At 63.0% G+C, this 18987-nt stretch overlaps 2 protein-coding genes across 2 annotated transcripts; one reads left to right on the plus strand and one right to left on the minus strand.

Moving 5' to 3' along the window:
• Positions 1–462: 462 nt before the first annotated feature.
• ZBTB4 (zinc finger and BTB domain containing 4) lies at positions 463–6451 on the plus strand (the record flags this gene model as incomplete). The annotated part of the gene is made up of 3 exons (XM_083881556.1): positions 463–538; positions 1545–1621; positions 3977–6451. A coding segment is annotated over exon 3 (2460 nt), but the record flags the coding sequence as incomplete, so codon positions are not given.
• A 6606-nt stretch (positions 6452–13057) lies between these two features.
• Positions 13058–18713, minus strand: GRK1 (G protein-coupled receptor kinase 1; the record flags this gene model as incomplete). Its single annotated transcript, XM_083881552.1, has 8 exons — positions 13058–13353; positions 14125–14326; positions 14920–15044; positions 15159–15242; positions 15769–15926; positions 16523–16650; positions 16999–17285; positions 18239–18713. The coding sequence occupies 8 exons, from the start codon at positions 18711–18713 to the stop codon at positions 13058–13060; spliced, it is 1755 nt and encodes a 584-aa protein (XP_083737678.1).
• Between the last annotated feature and the right edge of the window lie 274 nt (positions 18714–18987).

Here is an 18987-nt window from a genome sequence, read left to right on the forward strand (position 1 = left end):
CAGACACGTGTCACGCATGTTGTGTGCATGCAACAGGTGTAGGGAGTGTTGTGTGTGTTGTGTGTGTGCAACAGGCGTGTGTGTTGTACGCACGTGTGCACAGCGTGAATGTCAGGGGTGTGTACAGGTGTGTGTGACACGTGTGTGTGTGACAGCTGTGTGTGTACAGGTGTGTGTGTGACACACCTGTGTGCGTGTATATGACACACCTCTGTGTGTGTGTGTGTATGACACACCTGTGCATGTGCAGGTGTGTGTTTTACACACCTGTGCGTGTCCCGTCTCCCCCCCCCAGTGTTGTCCCCCTGCCGCCCGTGACGCGCTGACACTTCCGTGTTGTCCCCCCCAATTCTCCCCTTTAACCCCGCCCCTTTCCCGTTACGCCCACCTTAAACCCCGCCCACCTTTAACCCCGCCCACCTTTAACCACGCCCCCTCTCTGGCCCCGCCCCCTCAGCCTCCGCCCGCTCCTCCATCACCGCCCGCGGCAGGACGGGGCCCCGTGACGTCACTCCCAGCCCAGCCAATGAGCATCCAGGTGAGCCCATGACGTAAGCGCCGCGCGCGCTGCCGTTAGCACGGCCTGGGCGTGGCCTCGGGGGGCGGTGGGCGTGGCCTGGCGCGCTCTGCCCCCTGATTGGCCGCGGGTGAAGGGCGTGTCCGGATTGGGGGTGAAGGGGCGGGGTCTGGGGGGAGGGGGGTGTTTCCATGGCGACAGTTGGGTGACACTCCCCCCTCCCCCCCCCGGTGACGTCGCGGACGGGACGCCGCTGTCAGGCGGCTCCGGGGGTACCTGGGGGGGGGAGGGGGGGCTGGGAGGGGGGGGAGGGGCGGGTGTGTCCCCCTCCCCCCCCCCGGTGACACTTGGGGGGGTCCCGGGGTCCCCCCGGGGGTTGTTCCGGGTGATGGGGGAGGGCTCGGGGGGTTGGGGGTGCACGGGGGGGGTCCCTCGGGTTTCCCCCCTCCCCAAAATCCCCCGGGGGGTTCCGGTTGTAGCGGCTGCGTCACGTTGTCCCCGCCCCGCCCCCCTCGCTGTCCCCACCCCCCTCCCCGTGTGTGTGTGACACACCCCCAAGACGTCACTCTGATGACGTCACACTGCCCCGACCCCTCCCCTGTGTTGTCACCGGCCTCCTTTCCTGGTGACGTCACACCGCTCTCAACCCTCAATCAGTGACGTCACACCCATCCCTTCCCAGTGACAATGACGTCACACCACTCCCTGTCATGACATCACTATTCTGCATGGTGATGTCATTCTCCAGATGACGTCACATCCATCTCTTTGCTGTGACGTCACGCAGGAGAATTTCCCCCCCTCTCCCACTTTGTCACCCCCAAATCCGGCTGTTCCTCTTCCCCTCTGGGTACCCCCAAATCCAGGTGTTCCCCCACTCTGGGTTCCCGCAAACCCTCCTGTTGTGACCCCTCCAATGACCCTGGGGACCCTCCAGGTGTTTCACCCCCAAGTCCAGATGTTCCCCCACCCCGGGGACCCCCAAACCCGCCTGTCCTGACCCCTCTCTCTGTGTCCCCCTCTTCAGGAGGCCTGGCCGGCTGTGACCCCCCCCCGAGGACCCCCGGAGCTGCAACACCCAGTCCATGAGGGCCCCGCGCACAGGTGGGGGCACTGGGGGGGACTGGGGGGAACTGGGAGGGACTGGGGGGACTGGGTCAGGCTGGGGTTGACACCCTGAAGGGGCTGTGGGGCAGCCCTGGGCCTTGGGGGTGATGCTGTGGCTCCAGATGTGCCTCCAGATGTGGGTCCATCCCTGGGTCCCCCTGTGGTTCCTCCCCTTTGGTTCTGCCCCGTCTCCCCCCACGATTCTCGTTGGTTCTGCCCCATCTCCCCCCTCATTTCCCGTTGGTTCTGCCCCTGTTTCCCCCCTCAGTCCCCTTTGGTTCTGCCCCATCTCCCCCCTCAGTCCCCGTTGGTTCTGCCCCATCTCCCCCGGCATTTCTCCTTTGGTTCTGCCCCATCTCCCCCCGCATTTCCCGGTGGTTCTGCCCCATCTCCCCCCTCATTTCCCGGTGGTTCTGCCCCATCTCCCCCCTCATTTCCCGTTGGTTCTGCCCCATCTCCCCCCGCATTTCCCGGTGGTTCTGCCCCATCTCCCCCCTCATTTCCCGTTGGTTCTGCCCCATTTCCCCCCGCGGTTCCTCCCCGGTGGTTCCGTCCCGCCGCCGCCATTTTGCGGCGCCTCAGGCCGGGGCGGCCCCGACACAAAATGGCCGCGCGGGGCCCGGGGGGGACCCTCAGAGCTGCGGGGGGACCCCAAAACGACCCCAAACCCCCACAAAATGACCCCAAAACCCCACAACGACCCCCGGGACAGCGGAGAGAGGAGCTCCGAAACCTCAGATTGACGCTAAAATCCCCCGGGATAGGGGAAAAGGGGACACCGAATGACCCCCCCGGGATAGGGGAAAGGGGGACCCCAAAACCCCACAGGGACCCAAAAACCCCACAGTGACCCCAAAACCCACAATGACCCCAAAATCCCACAATAACCCCCAGGAAAAGGGGACCCCAAAGCCCCAGAGTGGCTCTGGGGACTCCAGAGACACCCAAGGCCACAGAAATGAGGGGTTTTGACTCACAGAACTGAGGAAACCCCACACAGGGAGGGGATAAAGTGATCCCAAAGTGTCCCGGTGACCCCAAATAAGGGACAAAGGTGACCCCAAATGGGGAACAAGGTATCTGAGTGACCCTAAATAGGTGATTCAGACACAAAGGTGACCCCAAATAGTGAACAAGGTGTTTGGGTGACCCTAAATAAGGGCCCAGGTGACCCCAAATAGTGAACTAGATATTTGTGTGACTCAAAATATGGGACCAGGTGTCTGGATGACCCCAAATAAGGGATCCAGGTGACCCCAAATCATGGACAAAGTGTCTGGGTGACCCCAAATAGGAGCCCCACCCACCCAGGTGACACCAAATAAAGGATTCAGCCATTTGGTGATCCCAAATCTGGGATCCAGGTGTTTGCATGACCCCAGAAAAGGAACCCAGGTGAACCCAAATAGTGAACAAAGTGTCTGTGTGACCCCAAATAGGGGATCCAGCCGTGCAAGTGACCCCAAATAGTGAACCAGGGGTTTGGGTGACTCTAAATAATGGCCCAGGTGGCCCCAAATAGGGAACCAGATATTTGTATGACCCCAAATCTGGCACCCAGGTGTCTGGATGACCCCAAAAAATGAACCCAGGTGAACCCAAATAGTGAACCAGATATTTGTGTGACCCCAAAAATGGGACCAGGTGTCTGAGTGACCCCAAACAGGGGATGCAGCCATGCAGGTGATCTCAAATAGTGACCAAGGTATCTGGGTGATCCTAAATAAGGAACTTGGTGACCCCAAATAGGGCCCAAGATGTTTGTGTGACCCAAAATATGAGACCCAGAGATCTGAGTGACTCCAAATAAAAGATCCAGGTGACCTCAAATAATGAACCAGGGGTCTGGGTGACCCTAAATATGGGACCCAGGTGCTTTTGTGACCCCAAATAAGGGCCCAGGTGACCCCAAATAGTGAATCAGATATTTGTATGACCCCAAATCTGGCACCCAGGTGTCTGGGTGACCCCAAATGTGGGACCCAGGTGTCTGGATGACCCCCAAAAAAGAACCCAGGTGACCCCAAATAGTGACCCAGGGGTCTGGGTGACCCCAAATAGGAGCCCCACCTACCCAGGTGACCCCAAATAGTGACCCAGGGGTCTGGGTGACCCCAAATAAGGGCCCAGGTGACCCCGAATAGTGACCCAGGGGTCTTGGTGACCGGAAATATGGGACTAAATAGGGGATCCAGCCCCACAGGTGACCCCAAATAGTGACCCAGGGGTCTGGGTGACCCCAAATAAGGGCCCAGGTGACCCCAAATAGTGAACCAGGGGTCTTGGTGACCCCAAATAGGAGCCCCACCCACCCCGGTGACCCCAAACCCCTGTGTCCTGTCCCCCCCGCAGGTGGCCGGCGCGGGGATGGCTCCGGTCGTGGAGGTGTCGGACGCCGGGCACTGCCGGGCGCTGCTGCTGGAGCTGAACGAGCAGCGCCTGCGGGGCCAGTTCTGCGACGTCACCATCATCGCCGAGGACACCAAATTCCGCGCCCATAAGAACGTCCTGGCCGCCTCCAGCCCTTTCTTCAAGCGGGCTCTGCTGGGCCAGGAGCCCGCCTGCCCCTCGCCCGCCCAGGTGCTGGAGCTGCCGGGCGTCCAGGCCGGCGTTTTCTCCGACGTGCTCAACTTCATCTACAACTCTCGCCTGGCCGTGCCGTCGCCGGCGGCCGCGCGGGCGCTGGGGGCCGTGGGCCGGCGTTTGGGTATCCCATCCCTGCAGGGGTTGGAAGCCGGTGGGCCCCCTCCTCGGGACATGAACGGCACCTGGACGCCCCCTCCGCCCTCCGGAGACCCCCGCGCTCCGGCCGCGGCCCCCGTGGACCTGACCTGCCCGGCGCGGCCCGGCGAGACGGCGACGGGAGGAGGGGAGTCGGCGCCCACGGGCGGAGGGGACGCCTCGACGGCCTCGCCCTCGGCGGTGTCGCCGGCCTCGTCGCCCTCCTCGGCGGCGGCGTCGTCCTCGCTGCGCTGCGGGCTGTGCGGGCGCGGCTTCGGCTCGGCGGCGGCGCTGGGCTTCCACGCCAAGCTGCACCGCGGCGCGCGGCGCGGGCTGTGCTGCCGGCACTGCGGCAAGAGCTTCATCCACGTCAAGCGGCTCCAGACGCACGAGGTCGGATGTCGCGACGGCGACGGCGGCGGCGACGACGATGTCACCTCCGCCACCGCCGTCGTCACCAGCGTCGTCACCACCACCGCCAGCGTCACCACCACCACCAGCGTCACCACGGCGGCGGCGGCGGCGCCGAAAGCGGCCAAGAAGGCGCTGCTGCTGCGGCACCGGGCGCTGGAGCCGGGCGCGGCGGAGCAGGAGCCGCTGGTCAAGGTGGTGGACGGGCAGGTGCTGTACCTGTGCGGCGTTTGCCAACGCTCCTACATGACCCTGTCCAGCCTGAAGCGCCACGCCAACGTCCACTCGTGGCGCCGCAAGTACCCGTGCCGATACTGCGACAAGGTCTTCGCGCTGGCCGAGTACCGCACCAAGCACGAGGTGTGGCACACGGGCGAGCGCCGCTACCAGTGCATCTTCTGCTGGGACACCTTCGTCACCTACTACAACCTCAAGACGCACCAAAAAGCCTTCCACGGCATCAGCCCCGGCCTCATCGCCTCCGAGAAGACGCCCAACGGCGGGTACCGGCCCAAGCTCAACGCGCTCAAGCTCTACCGCCTGCTGCCCATGAGGGCTCACAAGAGGCCCTACAAGACCTACAGCCAGGGCGCGGTGCCGGACGGGGCCCTCCCGCCGCCGCCGGCCACGCCGGGGGACGCCGCGGTCACCGCCTTCCCCGCGCCGCGGCCGGAGCCCGCCTCGGTCATCGCCTACGGCCGCGCCGCGCCCTCGGTCATCGTGCGGGGTGGGAATGATAACGGTGTTGGCGGTGGTGGTAGCGGAGCAGCCTCGGTCATCGCCTACAACGGCCGCGCCGCCGAGGAGCCCCCGGGGCTGCCCGAAGCGCCGGCGGCCGCGCCGGTGACGCCGGCGGTGCCCATCAAGAAACAAGTGCTGCGGGATTACATCGAGGCCCAACGCGCCGCCGCGGCCGCCACCGAGGCCACGGCCGTGACGACGCCGCAAAACCCAACCAACGGCGGCGGCGGTTCCGGCGGCGGCGGCCGCACCATGACCTACGTGGCCAAGCCGGCGTACGCGGGCTCGGCGGCGGCGGGCGAGGGGCTGTGCCAGATCACGGTGCGCATCGGCGAGGAGGCCATCGTCAAGCGCCGCATCTCCGGCACCGACCTGCGCGGCGACGGCGACGCCGAGGAGACGACGCGGCAACGGCGACGCGACGACGGGGACGAGGACAGCGACGCCGAGGACCGGCTGTGGCGCCCGTACTACTCCTACAAACCCAAGAGGAAAACGGGCGGCGGCGCCGGCGGCACGACCCCCGGCGCGGCGCCCAAAAAGCCGCGGTGGCGCCGCAAGCTGCGCTCGCTGCGTTGGTCGCCGGGTGACAACGACAACGACGACGGTGACGGTGACGACGACGACGGTGACCCCGACGGGGACCGGCGGCCCAGAGGGGACAGCGCGCGGCGCCGCGAGCGGCACCACCACCCGTGCCGGGTGTGCGGGAAGAGCTTCCCGGCCCTGCGGAAGCTGCGGAAGCACCAGCGGGGACACGAGGCCGGCGCCGCCGCGGTGACAATGACAACGACGACATCAACGGTGGGGACAGTGACAACGACAACGACGCCGCCCCAGGGCCGCGTGGGGAGGAGGCCCCTGCTGCGCTTCGCCTGCCCCACCTGCGCCAAGGTGTGCAAGACGGCGGCCGCGCTCAGCCGCCACGCCCAGCGCCACCGCCAGCGCTCGCCGGGGTCACCTGTGGGGTCACCGGAGTCACCAACGGGGTCACCGACGGGGTCAACGCCGGGGTCACCCGCGGGGTCAACGCCAGGGTCACCGATGGGGTCACCAGAGTCACCTGCGGCGTCACCCGTGGGGTCACCAACGGGGTCACCAATGGTGTCACCCAGGGGGTCACCAACGGGGTCACCAACAGTGTCACCAACGGGGTCACCAAGGGGGTCACCACCAAGGTCACCGGCCCAGCCCACCACGGTCATCGCCTACACCCCTCCGGCCGTGGGCAGGGAGGAGCCACCAGAGGACCAGCCACTGTCCCCCAAGGCCACCGGCCCGGCGGGTGACACCACTGGCAGGGGTGGGGACACCACGGGTGACACTGCCCCGGGTGGGGACACCACAGGTGGCACCGCCCTGAGTGGGGACACCACGGGTGACAGCGCTGGCAGGGCTGGGGACACCTCGGAGCCGTTCCCGGTGCAGGATCAGCCGCTGGCGCTGCTGTGCCGGGCGGGGGGAGGTGACACCGAGCTCGGGGACGGTTTGGGGACACCCCGGGGGGGTCCCCGCGTCCCCACGGCCCCCCCGGGTTTCCCGTTGTCCTTCGGGCCGCGGTTGGTGGCCGCGTACCCCTTCCCCTTCCCCCTCCCCCTGGCCTTGGTCCTGCCCGACCCCGAGAGGGGCTTCCTGCCCGGGGCTGGGGGAGGGGCCGGGGGGGCTCCCCCTGCCCCCCATTCGCCCCTCCCCCCCAGCACGGCCCCGCCCCCCAGTTTTGGGTTCCCCGGGGGGGGAGGGGAGAGGCCCCGGAAGGCGGGGGGGGGCACCTGAGGGGTGGGTGGGGAGGGCACAAAATGAGGGGGGGGGTCCTGTCCCCATGGAGAGGGGGAGGGGCTCTAAAGGAGGTTTTGGGGGGTCCTGGAGGTGAGGGGGGGTCTCCACCCCAGATTAGGGGGGTCCCAGAGGTGAGGGGGGGTCCCCAAAATGAGGGGGGACCCCATAGAAATGAGGGGGGTCCCATAATGAGGAGGGGGCCCATAATGAGGAGGGTCCCATAATGAGGAGGGATCCTCTAATGAGGGGGGGTCCCATAATGAGGGGGGTCCCCATAATAAGGGGGGTCCCATAATGAGGAGGGGTCCCATAATGAGGGGGGTCCCCATAATAAGGGGGGTCCCATAATGAGGAGGGGTCCCCTAATGAGGGGGGTCCCCATAATAAGGGGGGTCCCATAATGAGGAGGGGTCCCATAATGAGGAGGGGTCCCATAATGAGGGGGGTCCCCATAATAAGGGGGGTCCCATAATGAGGAGGGGTCCCATAATGAGGAGGGGGCCCATAATGAGGAGGGTCCCATAATGAGGAGGGATCCCCTAATGAGGGGGGGTCCCATAATGAGGAGGGTCCCATAATGAGGAGGGGTCCCCCCGTAGCTCTTTATGGGCCCCATAAGAATTGAGGGACCCCATAAAAATTTGGGGAGGGGGCTCATAGAAAAAAGGGGCTCCCCCTAAATTTGGGGGGGGGGTCTTATAGAAATTTATGGGCCCCATAAAGTTTGGGGGTCCCAAAAGAGGTCGGGGGTCCCAAAAGTGGTCGGGGGTCCCTATAAGAGCTTGGGGGACCCCATAGATTTTTTTTTTTTTGGGGGGGGAGGGTCCTACAGAGGTTTTTGGCCCCCATTGGAGGCCCCAGAAATGTTGGGGGGTCCCCAAAAATTTGGGGGGGGGTCCCGTTAGAAATAGGGATCCCTGTGGAATTTGGGGGGGGGGGGGTATCAGTGATGGGAAAAACCCCCCAAAATATTTTTTTTGGGGGGGGGGCGCCCCCACAGGGACCAGTTTAAGATTGGGGGGGGGGGGAGGGGGGGCACTGGGGATACTGGGAGGTGGGGGAGGGGCTCCCAGTCACCCAGAGACCCCCCGGGGTGGGGGAGGGGAGGGGAGAGGAGGGGTGACCCCCCCCCCAAAACAGCAAAGACCCCCCCAAAAACCAGCCCCTCCCCCACTCCAGAGCCCCCCCTCCCCCTCAAAATTTGGGCCCCTCCCCCCCTTCCCCCCCGGCAGCGTTTTGCACCCCCCAAAGGGGCCCCTCCCCCACCCCTCCCCCACCACAGGGGTCCCTCCCCCTCCCCCCACATTGGGGGGCCCCCCCACTATCCCGGGGCCCCCCCAAAATCCCCCCAAAATCCCCTCCCCCACCCCCCCTTGGCACCTTCTCGGCATCGCAGCGACATTCCAGCCCCGGGGGGAGGGGCGAGTGTGCAACGGGGGCGTGCAAGGGGCGGGGGAGGGGCCTGGTGCGGGCGTGGAGTGTGCAAGGGCCGTCCCTGAGTGTGCAAGGGCTGTCCCCGAGCAGGTGTGAGTGTGCAAGGGGGTCATGGAGTGGTGGTGAGTGTGCAAGGGGGGGCCTCGTGCAGGTTTGAGTGTGCAAAGGAGTCATTATGAGGTTGTGAGTGTGTAAAGGGAGGCCTTGTGCAGGTGTGAGTGTGCAAAGGGATCCCCAAGCAGTGGTGAGTGTGCAAAAGGGTCCCCGAGCGGTTGTGAGCATGCAAAAGGAGATCCTTAAATGGTTGTGAGTGTGCAAACGGGTCCGTGTGCAATGGTGAGCGTGCAAGTGAGGGCCCTTGTGCAAGGGAAGGCTCCTTGTGCAATTCTGAGTGTGCAAAGGACCGTCCCTGAGTGTCTGTGAGTGTGCAAACGGCCCCTCGTGCAACGGTGAGTGTGCAAACGGGTCCCTGTGCAATTCTGAGCGTGCAAGGCCCACCCTCGTGCAATAGAGAGCGTGCAAAGACGGTCCCAGTGCAATTCTGAGTGTGCAAGGCCTGCCCTTGTGCAGCTGTGAGCGTGCAAATGGCTCCGTGTGCAATGGTGAGTGTGCAAATGGGTCCCAGTGCAATTCTGAGTGTGCAAGGCCCGCCCTCGTGCAGCTGTGAGCGTGCAAATGGCTCCCTGTGCAATGGTGAGTGTGCAAATGGTTCCCTGTGCAATTCCGAGCGTGCAAGGCCCAGCTGGGGGCGATCCTTGTGCAAACCCCTCCCCCCTCCCTTGCACACCCCTCCCCCCGGTGCCTCACACGAGTGTGCAAAGCCCCTCCCCCCCGCGCTCCGCTCACACTCACACTCCTGACACACTCACACTCACACTCACGCTCAGACACACCCGCCAGGCCTTGCACGAGCAAAAATCCTCGTTCAAAACCCGTGTGAAAGGATCTTTTCCACGTGCAAAAAATCCTCGTGCAAGGCCCCTCCCCCTTTCCCCTCCCCCCCCCGCGGCCCCTCCCCCCTTTTGCACTTTTCGTGGCCGCGTGCGCTACTGACAGACCCCTCCCCCACCCCCCCAGTGACCCCTCCCCCACCCCCCCCAGTGACCCTTCCCCCCTCCCAATGTCCCCTCCCCCTCCCCCCCAATGTCCCCTCCCCCCCCCCGGTGTCCCCTCCCCCCTCCCCGACCGCACTTTAGGGGGAAAAAAAACCAAAAAACAAAAACAAAAAAAAGGCAAAAATGGGGAAAAGTGGCAAAAAAAATTATTAAAAATAAATAAATAAATAAAACACACGGGGAGGGGGGAGGGGCGAGGAGTGAGGCCACGCCCCTCATGGAGGTGACGTCATTGGGTGGGGGGTGGCCACTTGGGGGTGTCCCCAAAATAATAATACAGAATAGGGGTGTCACCGATGACGTCACCGCCGTGGGGGTGTGGCCTTGGGAGTGGCTCCCATGGGGTGTCCCCAAAGGGGCGTGGCCTTGGGGGTGTCCCCAAAAGGGGCGTGGCCTTGGGGGTGTCCCCACTGGGATGTCCCCAACGAGGTGACCCTATTGGGGGATGTCCCCAAGGGGATGTCCCCAATTGGGTGACCCTGACGGTGTCCCCAAAGGGTGTTCCCAAAAGGGGCGTGGCCTTGGTGGTGTCCCCAAGGGGTGTCCCCACTGGGATGTCCCCAAGGGGTGACCCCAAGTGGGTGACCCTAATGGGGGATGTCCCCAAAGGGGGTGTGGCCCTGAGGGTGTCCCCAATTAGGTGTCCCCAAGGGGTGTCCCCAAAGGGAGCGTGGCCCTGAGGGTGTCCCCACTGGGATGTCCCCAATGAGGTGACCCTAATGAGAGATGTCCCCAAGAGATGTCCCCAATGGGTGACCCCAAGGAGGTGACCCTAATGGGGGATGTCCCCAAGGGATGTCCCCAATTGGATGACCCTAATGGGGGATGTCCCCAGTTGGGTGGCCTTGAGGGTGTCCCCAAGGGATGTCCCCAATGGGTGACCCTAATGGGGGATGTCCCCAAGGGATGTCCCCAATGGGTGACCCTAATGGGGGATGTCCCCAAGGGATGTCCCCAATGGGTGACCCTAATGGGGGATGTCCCCAAGGGATGTCCCCAATGGGTGACCCTAATGGGGGATGTCCCCAAGGGATGTCCCCAGTGGGTGACCCTAATGGGGGATGTCCCCAAGGGATGTCCCATCCCCTCCCCAGGGATGTCCCCACCCTCCCCTCCCCCCCCGCCGTGTCCGTCCCACCCCGGGGTGTCCCCGTGGGGGGGGAGGGGACCCTGGGGGGGTGGGGGTGTCCCCTGGGGGGGTGTCCCCATGGGGGGGTGGCGGCGGTGACAAATGTCCACTATTTATCTGCATCAGTGAGTGTTAGAGACGCCAATAAACACCGTAGAGCTGAGCCCGGCCCGCCTGGGGACACCGAGGGGACACTGGGGACATCAACAGGGGCATCGGGGACACACTGGGGACATTGGGGACACCAACAGGGACATTGGGGACACACTGGGGACATTGGGGACATCAACAGGGGCATTGGGGACACACTGGGGACATTGGGGACATCAACAGGGACACTGGGGACATCAGCAGGGGCATCGGGGACACACTGGGGACATTGGGGACATCAACAGGGACACTGGGGACATCAGCAGGGGCATCGGGGACACACGGGACATTGGGGACATCAACAGGGGCATTGGGGACACACTGGGGACATCAGGGACATTGGGGACATTGGGGACATCAGGGACATTGGGGTTGTCAGGGACATTGGGGACATTGGGGACACCAGGGACATTGAGGACATTGGGGGCATTCGGGACATTGGGGACACCGGGAACAAACCGGGGACACACTGGGGACATAAATAGGGACATTGGGGACACCAAAGGGGACATTGGGGACACATCAGGGACATCATCGGCAACACTGGCGATATTGGGGACATTGGGGACATCAGGAACCTTGGGGACATTGGGGACATTGGGGATATTGGGGATATTGGGGACATTGGGGACACATTGGGCACATCGGGAACACACCGGGGACACAGTGGGGACATCAGCAGGACATTGGGGACATCAACAGGGACGTTGGGGACACTGGGGGGACTTTGGGGATACAATGGGGACATCAGGGACAATGGGGACACTGGGGACAGCAGGAACATCGGGGACATCGGCGGGACAATGGGGACACGTTGAGGATATTGGTGACATTGGGGACATCAACGGTGACATTGGGAATATTCGGGACATTGGGGACACCGGGGACATTGGTGGGGACACACTGGGGACACATTGGGGACATCAACAGGGACATTGGGGTTGTCAGGGACATCTTGGGGACACATTGGGGACATTGGGGACGTCGGGGACACATTGGGGACATCAGCGGGGACATTGGGGGGACACTGGGGACATGAGGGGACATTGGGGACACTGGGGGGACACTGGGGACACTGGGCAACATTGGGGACATGGGGGGACATGGGGGGACATTGGGGGACACTGAGGGGACACAGGTGACATGGTGGTGGGGGGTCCATTCCCCATGGAGGTGACACTCTGAGGACATCGAGGTGACATCGGGGGGTCCCCAAATCCAGACCCCCCACGGAGCAGCAACAACCACGATTTATTGTACACGGAAATGGGGGGGGGAAAGGGGAACCCCCTTTTTTGGGGGGGTCCCCCCTTTTTGGGGGGTCCCAAAAATGTCCCTGAGTCGCGGGGGGGGGGGGGTGGGGGGGACATGAGGTAAATTTGGGGACCCCCCCGGGGGTCCGGGTTTGTGTCCCCCCCCAAAGGTGGCACCGAGCTGAGGGGGGGCCCTGAGGTCGGGGGGGGGTCCCTCCTGTTTTTTGGGGGGTCCCTTCAGTTTTTTGGGGGGTCCCTTGTATTTTGGGGGGTCTCTCCTGTTTTTTGGGGAGGGTCTCTTTTGGGGGGGGTCCCTCCTTTTTTTTGGGGAGTCTCCTGTTTTTTGGGGAGGGTCCCTCCTGGTTTTCGGGGGTCCCTCCTGTTTTTTGGGGGTCTTCCTTTTTTGGGGGGGGATCCCTCCTGTTTTGGGGAGTTCACTCCTTTTTTTGGATCCCCCCTTTCCCCAAATTTTGGGGTCTCCTCTCACAGATGGAGCCCCCTCCCCAAATTTTGTGGTCTTTTCTCACAAATGGATCCCCCTCCCCAAATTTCGGGGTCCCCTCTCACAGACAGACCCCCACACCCCCCCCTCCCCAAATTTCGGGGTCTCCTCTCACAGACAGACCCCTCCCCACTCCCCAAATTTCGGGGTCTCCTCTCACAGACAGACCCCCCCCCACTCCCCAAATTTCGGGGTCTCCTCTCAGAGCAACCTACATGTGGAGGACTTTCCCCCGCCGCCCCCCGCGGCGGCAGAGGGGTCCAGGTCGGGGGGCAGCGTCCCCGGGGCCCCCCAAACGTTGAGCTCCTCGAAGACGCCGGTCTCGATCAGCTCCTCCTGCCAGGGGATGGGGACGGTCCCCGAGGCGAAGGCGTCGCACAGCGCCGTGTCCCCGGCGTCCAGCTCCACGCCCTTCACCGTGGAGAAGGCCCCCACGTCCCCCAGGTCCTTGGCGTAGACACGGCGGGGGTCCGGCACGAACGGGGGGGGCACCAGCCCTGGGACAGGGGAGGACACCCCGTTATTTAAAAGAGATCCTGGAGCCCCCCCAGGAACACCTCAAATGTCTCAGGTAACTTTGGGACCCTCCCTGTAGCCCCTTGGAGACCCCAAAACCCACTGGACACCCCAACCCTTGACCACCCAATGCTCAAAGGAGATCCCTAAACCCACCGGAGACCCCAAAACCCATTGGAGACCCCAACTCTTGACCACCCAACACTTGATGGATCACCCAACATCCATTGGAGACCCTAAAACCCACTGGAGACCCCAAAACCCATTGCAGACCCCAAACTCTTGACCACCCAACCCTCAACCAACCCCTACCCTTTGGAGAAGACCAAGAGGGCTCTTCTGACCCATTTCCCGACCCTAAACCTCCCCTGGAGACCTCAACCCTTGACCACCCAACCCTCAACCAACCCCCACCCCTTTGGAGAAGACCCCATTTCCCGCCCCCAAACCCCCCCTTGAGATCCCAACCCTTGACCACCCAAATGGAGCTCAACGGAGCACCCAACATCCATTGAAGACCCCAAAACCCACTGGAGACCCCAACTCTTGACCACCCAACACCCATTGGAGACACCACCATGAGCACCCAACGCCCACTGGAGACCCCAAAACCCATTGGAGACCCCAACTCCCATTGGAGACCCCAAAACCCATTACAGACCCCAAACCCTTGACCACCCAACCCTCAACCAACACCCACCAATGGAGAAGACCCCATTTCCCGCCCCCAGACCCCTCTCTGAGCCCCTCACCGGCCTCGAGGCGGCCCCAGTTGATGGTGCCGAAGAAGGGGTGGGCCTTGAGCTGGGCGCAGTCGTTGTCGCGGAAGCCCAGGCGGGCCTGGGGGTCCTTGGCCAGCAGCCCCTCGCAGGCCTCGCGCGCCGCCGCGCTGAACTTGTCCGAGTACGTCACCGGGTCGTTGAGGATGCGCCGCGTCACCTCCTTGTTCTCCACCTGGTTTGGGGTGGAGGGGGAAAAATGGGGGGTGGTCTTTGGGGGGGTCTTTGTTGGAGGGGGGTACTGGGTGATACTGGGAGATACTGGGGGGATACTGGGAGATATTGGGAGATACTGGTCTGTACTGGGGTATAATGGGAGATACTGGGGGATAGTGGGGGATAGTGGTCTGTACTGGGGGATACTGGGGGGTACTGGGGGATATTGGAAGATACTGGGAGATACTGGGCTGTACTGGGGGATTCTGGGAGGCACTGGGAGATACTGGGAGACACTGGGAGGATACTGGGGGATACTGGGCTGTACTGGGAGACACTGAGTGGCACTGGGGGACACTGGGGAATACTGGGGGACACTGGGGGTATACTGGTCTATACTGGGGGACACTGGGGGACACTGGGGGGATACTGGTCTATACTGGGGGACACTGGGGGACACTGGGGGGATACTGGTCTATACTGGGGGACACTGGGGGACACTGGGGGGATACTGGTCTATACTGGGGGACACTGGGGGACACTGGGGGGATACTGGTCTATACTGGGGGACACTGGGGGACACTGGGGGACACTGAGGGGACACAGAGTCACCTTCTCCCCCCGCCGCCGGAAGGGCCCTTTGGCCTCCAGCATCTCGTAGACCGTCACCCCCAGCGTGAAATAATCCACCGACCAATCGTAGTCCTCGTTCTTGAGCAGCTCGGGGGCCATGAACCCTGCGGGGACAGGGGGTGACACGGTGTCCCCTGGTGTCCCCAGTATCCCCAGTGTCCCCAGTGTCCCCCCAGTGTGTCCCCACCGGGGGTCCCCCCAGTGTCCCCTGTCCCCACCTGGGGTCCCGGCGTAGCCGCGGGTTTTGCTCTCTCCGTCCTTGAGCTCCACGGCCAAGCCCATGTCGGACAGACGGACGTGGCCTGGGCGGGAGTGACCACCAGTGACCACCAGTGACCACCAGTGACCACCAGTGACCATTGGTGACCATTGGTGACCACCAGTGACCACCGGTGACCACCAGTGATCACCAGAGACCATTGGTGACCATTGGTGACCATTGGTGACCACCAGTGACCACCGGTGATCGTCAGTGACCACCAGTGACCATTAGTGATCACCAGTGACCAATGTCCCCATGTCCCCCCCATCATTTCCCACATCCCCCAGTGTCCCAAATGGCCCCAAATCATCTCCAATATCTTAATGTCCCCAAAAGTCCCCAATGTCCCCAAAAGTCCCCAATGTCCCCAATGTCCCCATTCTCTGACTCATTCCCCACTGTCCCTGCTGTCCCCCCTGGTGTCCCTGTGTCCCCAGTATGTCCCAGCAGGACCCAGTGTCCCCAATATCCCCAAAAGTCCTCAATGTCCTCAATATCCCCAATGTCCCCACTGTCCCCATGTCCCCCCACTGTCCCCATGTCCCCCCAGTGTCCCCTGCTGTCACCGGCGTCATCCAGCAGGACGTTCTCGGGTTTGAGGTCGCGGTAGACGATGCGGTGCTGGTGCAGGTGCTCCAGCCCCAGCAGGATTTGCGCCGTGTAGAAAACGGCCCGAGGCTCCGCGAACCCCGGGTTCTCCTCGTCCACGTTGTAGATGTGGTACCTGGGGATGGCATCGGGGACATTGGGGACATTGGGGACATCGGGGACATCAGGGACATTGGGGACATTGGGGACATTGGGGACATTGGGGACATTGGGGACAGTGGGGGACATTGGGGACATTGAGAACATCGGGGACATTGGGCACATTGGGGACACTGGGGACATTGGGGACACTGGGGACAATGGGTACATCGAGGACATTGGGGACACTGGGGACATCGGGGATTTTGGGGGCATCAGGGGCATTGGGGACATTGGGATCACTGGGGGCATTGGGGGCATCAGGGACACCAAAGGGACATGATCAACATCTGTGGCACCAGCACAGTGGCTGTGGGGACATTCTGGGGACATGGGGACACAGTGGGGACACGCCAAGGGTGTGGGGACATGCCAGCCCCTGAGGATGTGACATGGAGACCCCAGAACTGGCCACGCCAAGGGGACAGCAGGGTCACACAGAGGTCACACCGAGGTGACAGCAAAGCCATCGCAAGGTCACACTGGGGTCATACCAAGGCCAATCCAAAGCCATGCCAAGGTCACCCCAGGCCACCCCAGAGCCACCCCCTGTCACCCCCAGGCCCCGCCTACCGCAGGTCGCCGCCGTTCATGATGGTCATGACGAGGCAGAGGTCGGTCTTGGTCTGGAAGGCGCAGGCCAGGGACACGATGAATCGGCTGTGGACACGGGCCAGGATCCTCTTCTCCACCAGAGCTGCCTGTGACACAGCGGGGACACGTTGGGGACATGTTGGGGACACGTTGGGGACATGTTGGGGACACACTCAGGACATGGGATGGCACCACCATGGACACAGAGGGTGGACAGGGGGACAGGGACACGATGAAATGGCTGTGGACACGAGCCAGGATCAGCTTCTCCACCAGAGCCGCCTGTGACACAGCGGGGACACGTTGGGGACACTTTGGGGACACTTTGGGGACACATCAGGGACATGGGATTTGAGGACAAAGGAACATCTCAGGGGACTGAGGGAAGGATTTAAGGACCAAGGGACACCTGAGGGGACCGAAGGACAAACCCCACCCCTGGGTGACGCCCCCACCTCGTATCCCTTGCGCTTCTTGAGGCGTTTCTTGTTGAGGCGTTTGTTGGCGTACATCTTGCCGGTGGCGCGGCGCTGGCAGGCGCAGACCTCGCCGAAGCCGCCCTTGCCCAGCACGCGGAACTCCACGAAGGCGTCGGCGTTGACGGCCTGGCTCTCGAGCCACTTGAACTGCACGAAGCGGCTGAACTCGGGCGAGGCCCGGTAGGGCCCCCAGGCCGCCGTCTCCAGGTGGGCCAGAAGCTCCCGCCGCGCCTGGACGAAGGCGTCACCGGGGACCGTCGAGCCTGAGGGGCAGATGGGGAGGGTTATAAGGGGTGTCATGGCCGCCATTGGGGTGTCATGGCCGCCGTTGGGGTGTCATGGCTGCCATTGGAGTGTCATGGCCGCCAAGGTTGTCACAGCAACAGCTGGGGTGTCATGGCCGCCATTGGGGTGTCATGGCTGCCAATACAATCATGGCCATCGTTAGGGTGTCATGGCTGCTGTTGGGGTGTCATGGCTGCCACTGGAGTGTCATGGCTGCCAATACCATCATGGCCACCGTTAGGGTGTCATGGCTGCCGTTGGGGTGTCATGGCTGCCAAGGTCGTTATGGCTGCCGTTGGGGTGTCATGGCTGCCGTTGGGGGTATCATGGCTGCCAAGGTCATTATGGCTGCCGTTGGGGTGTCATGGCTGCCAATACTATCATGGCTGCCGTTGGGGTGTCATGGCTGCCATTGGGGTGTTATGGCCGCTGAGATCATCATGGCTGCCATTGGAGTGTCATGGCTGCCAACATCATGGCCATAGTCAGGGTGTCATGGCTGCCAATACCATCATGGCCACCGTTGGGGTGTCATGGCTGTCGTTGGGGTGTCATGGCCACCAAGGTCATCATGGCTGCCATTGAAGTGTCATGGCTGTTGTTGGGGTGTCATGGTCACCATTTGAGTGTCATGGCCACCAATGAGGTGCCGTGTCCACCATATTGGTGTCATGTCGGCCATATTGGAACTGTGTCGGCCATGTTGATGTCACAGCCGCCATATTGGTGTCACATTCACCATATTGGCCCTATGTCCACCATATTTGAGCTGTGTCAGCCACACCCATGTCCCGGCTGCCATATTGGCCCTATATCCTCCATATTGGAGCAATGTCAGCCATGTTGATGCCACAGCCGCCATATTGGATCTCTGTCAGCCACACCCATGTCCTGGCCGCCATCTTGTCACCCACCCACACCACCCCCTCACCTGTGGGCGCGGCCGTGGCGCCGGCGCTGAGGAACCCACAGTGCTCCGCCCCTCCCGGCGTGAAGAACCGGCTCCTCAACTTCTTGGCCGACTCCTCCCTCTCGGTGTCCTCGCACTGCTCGAAGGCCTCGATGGCCGACCACAACGCCCCAGCGGCCGCGAACTGCGGCGCCCCCTCCAGGAACCTCCGGAACAGCAACTTCCCGATGGGCTGATCCACGCACTGCCACCGGAACGACGTGTCCTGGCCGCCATCTTGGGTGTGGCCGGGCGGGGCGCCGTTGGGGGCTCCGGGACCCCCATTTTGGGTGCCGGAGGTGCCGCCCAGTTGGGCTCGCAGGGTCTCGCACTGGGAGATGTGGGGCAGGCGGAGGCGGGCCTTGGAGCGCTTGTCTTTGCCGCCTCCGCCGGGGCCGCCGCGGGCTGACACGTAGGCGGAGTTGGCCACCACCGTCTCCAGGCCCCCGATGTCCATGGCTGCTCTGGGGGGGGCGGGGCTTGTGGGACACCTGGAGGGGGCTGGAAAAGGGGAGGGGGGACATTGGTGGGATTGGTGGGAGGGACTGGGTGGTGCTGGTGTCATGGCTGCCATTGGGGTGTCATGGCCGCCATTGGGGTGTCATGGCTGCCATTGGAGTGTCATGGTTGCTGTTGGAGTGTTATGGCCGCCATTGGCATGTCATGGCTGCCATTGGGGTGTCATGGCTGCCATTGGGGTGTCATGGCTGCCAATACCAACATGGCCGCCA

The sequence above is a fragment of the Zosterops lateralis genome (genome assembly GCF_965231275.1).
Source record: "Zosterops lateralis genome assembly, chromosome: 34".
In the NCBI taxonomy this organism is placed as follows: domain Eukaryota; kingdom Metazoa; phylum Chordata; class Aves; order Passeriformes; family Zosteropidae; genus Zosterops; species Zosterops lateralis.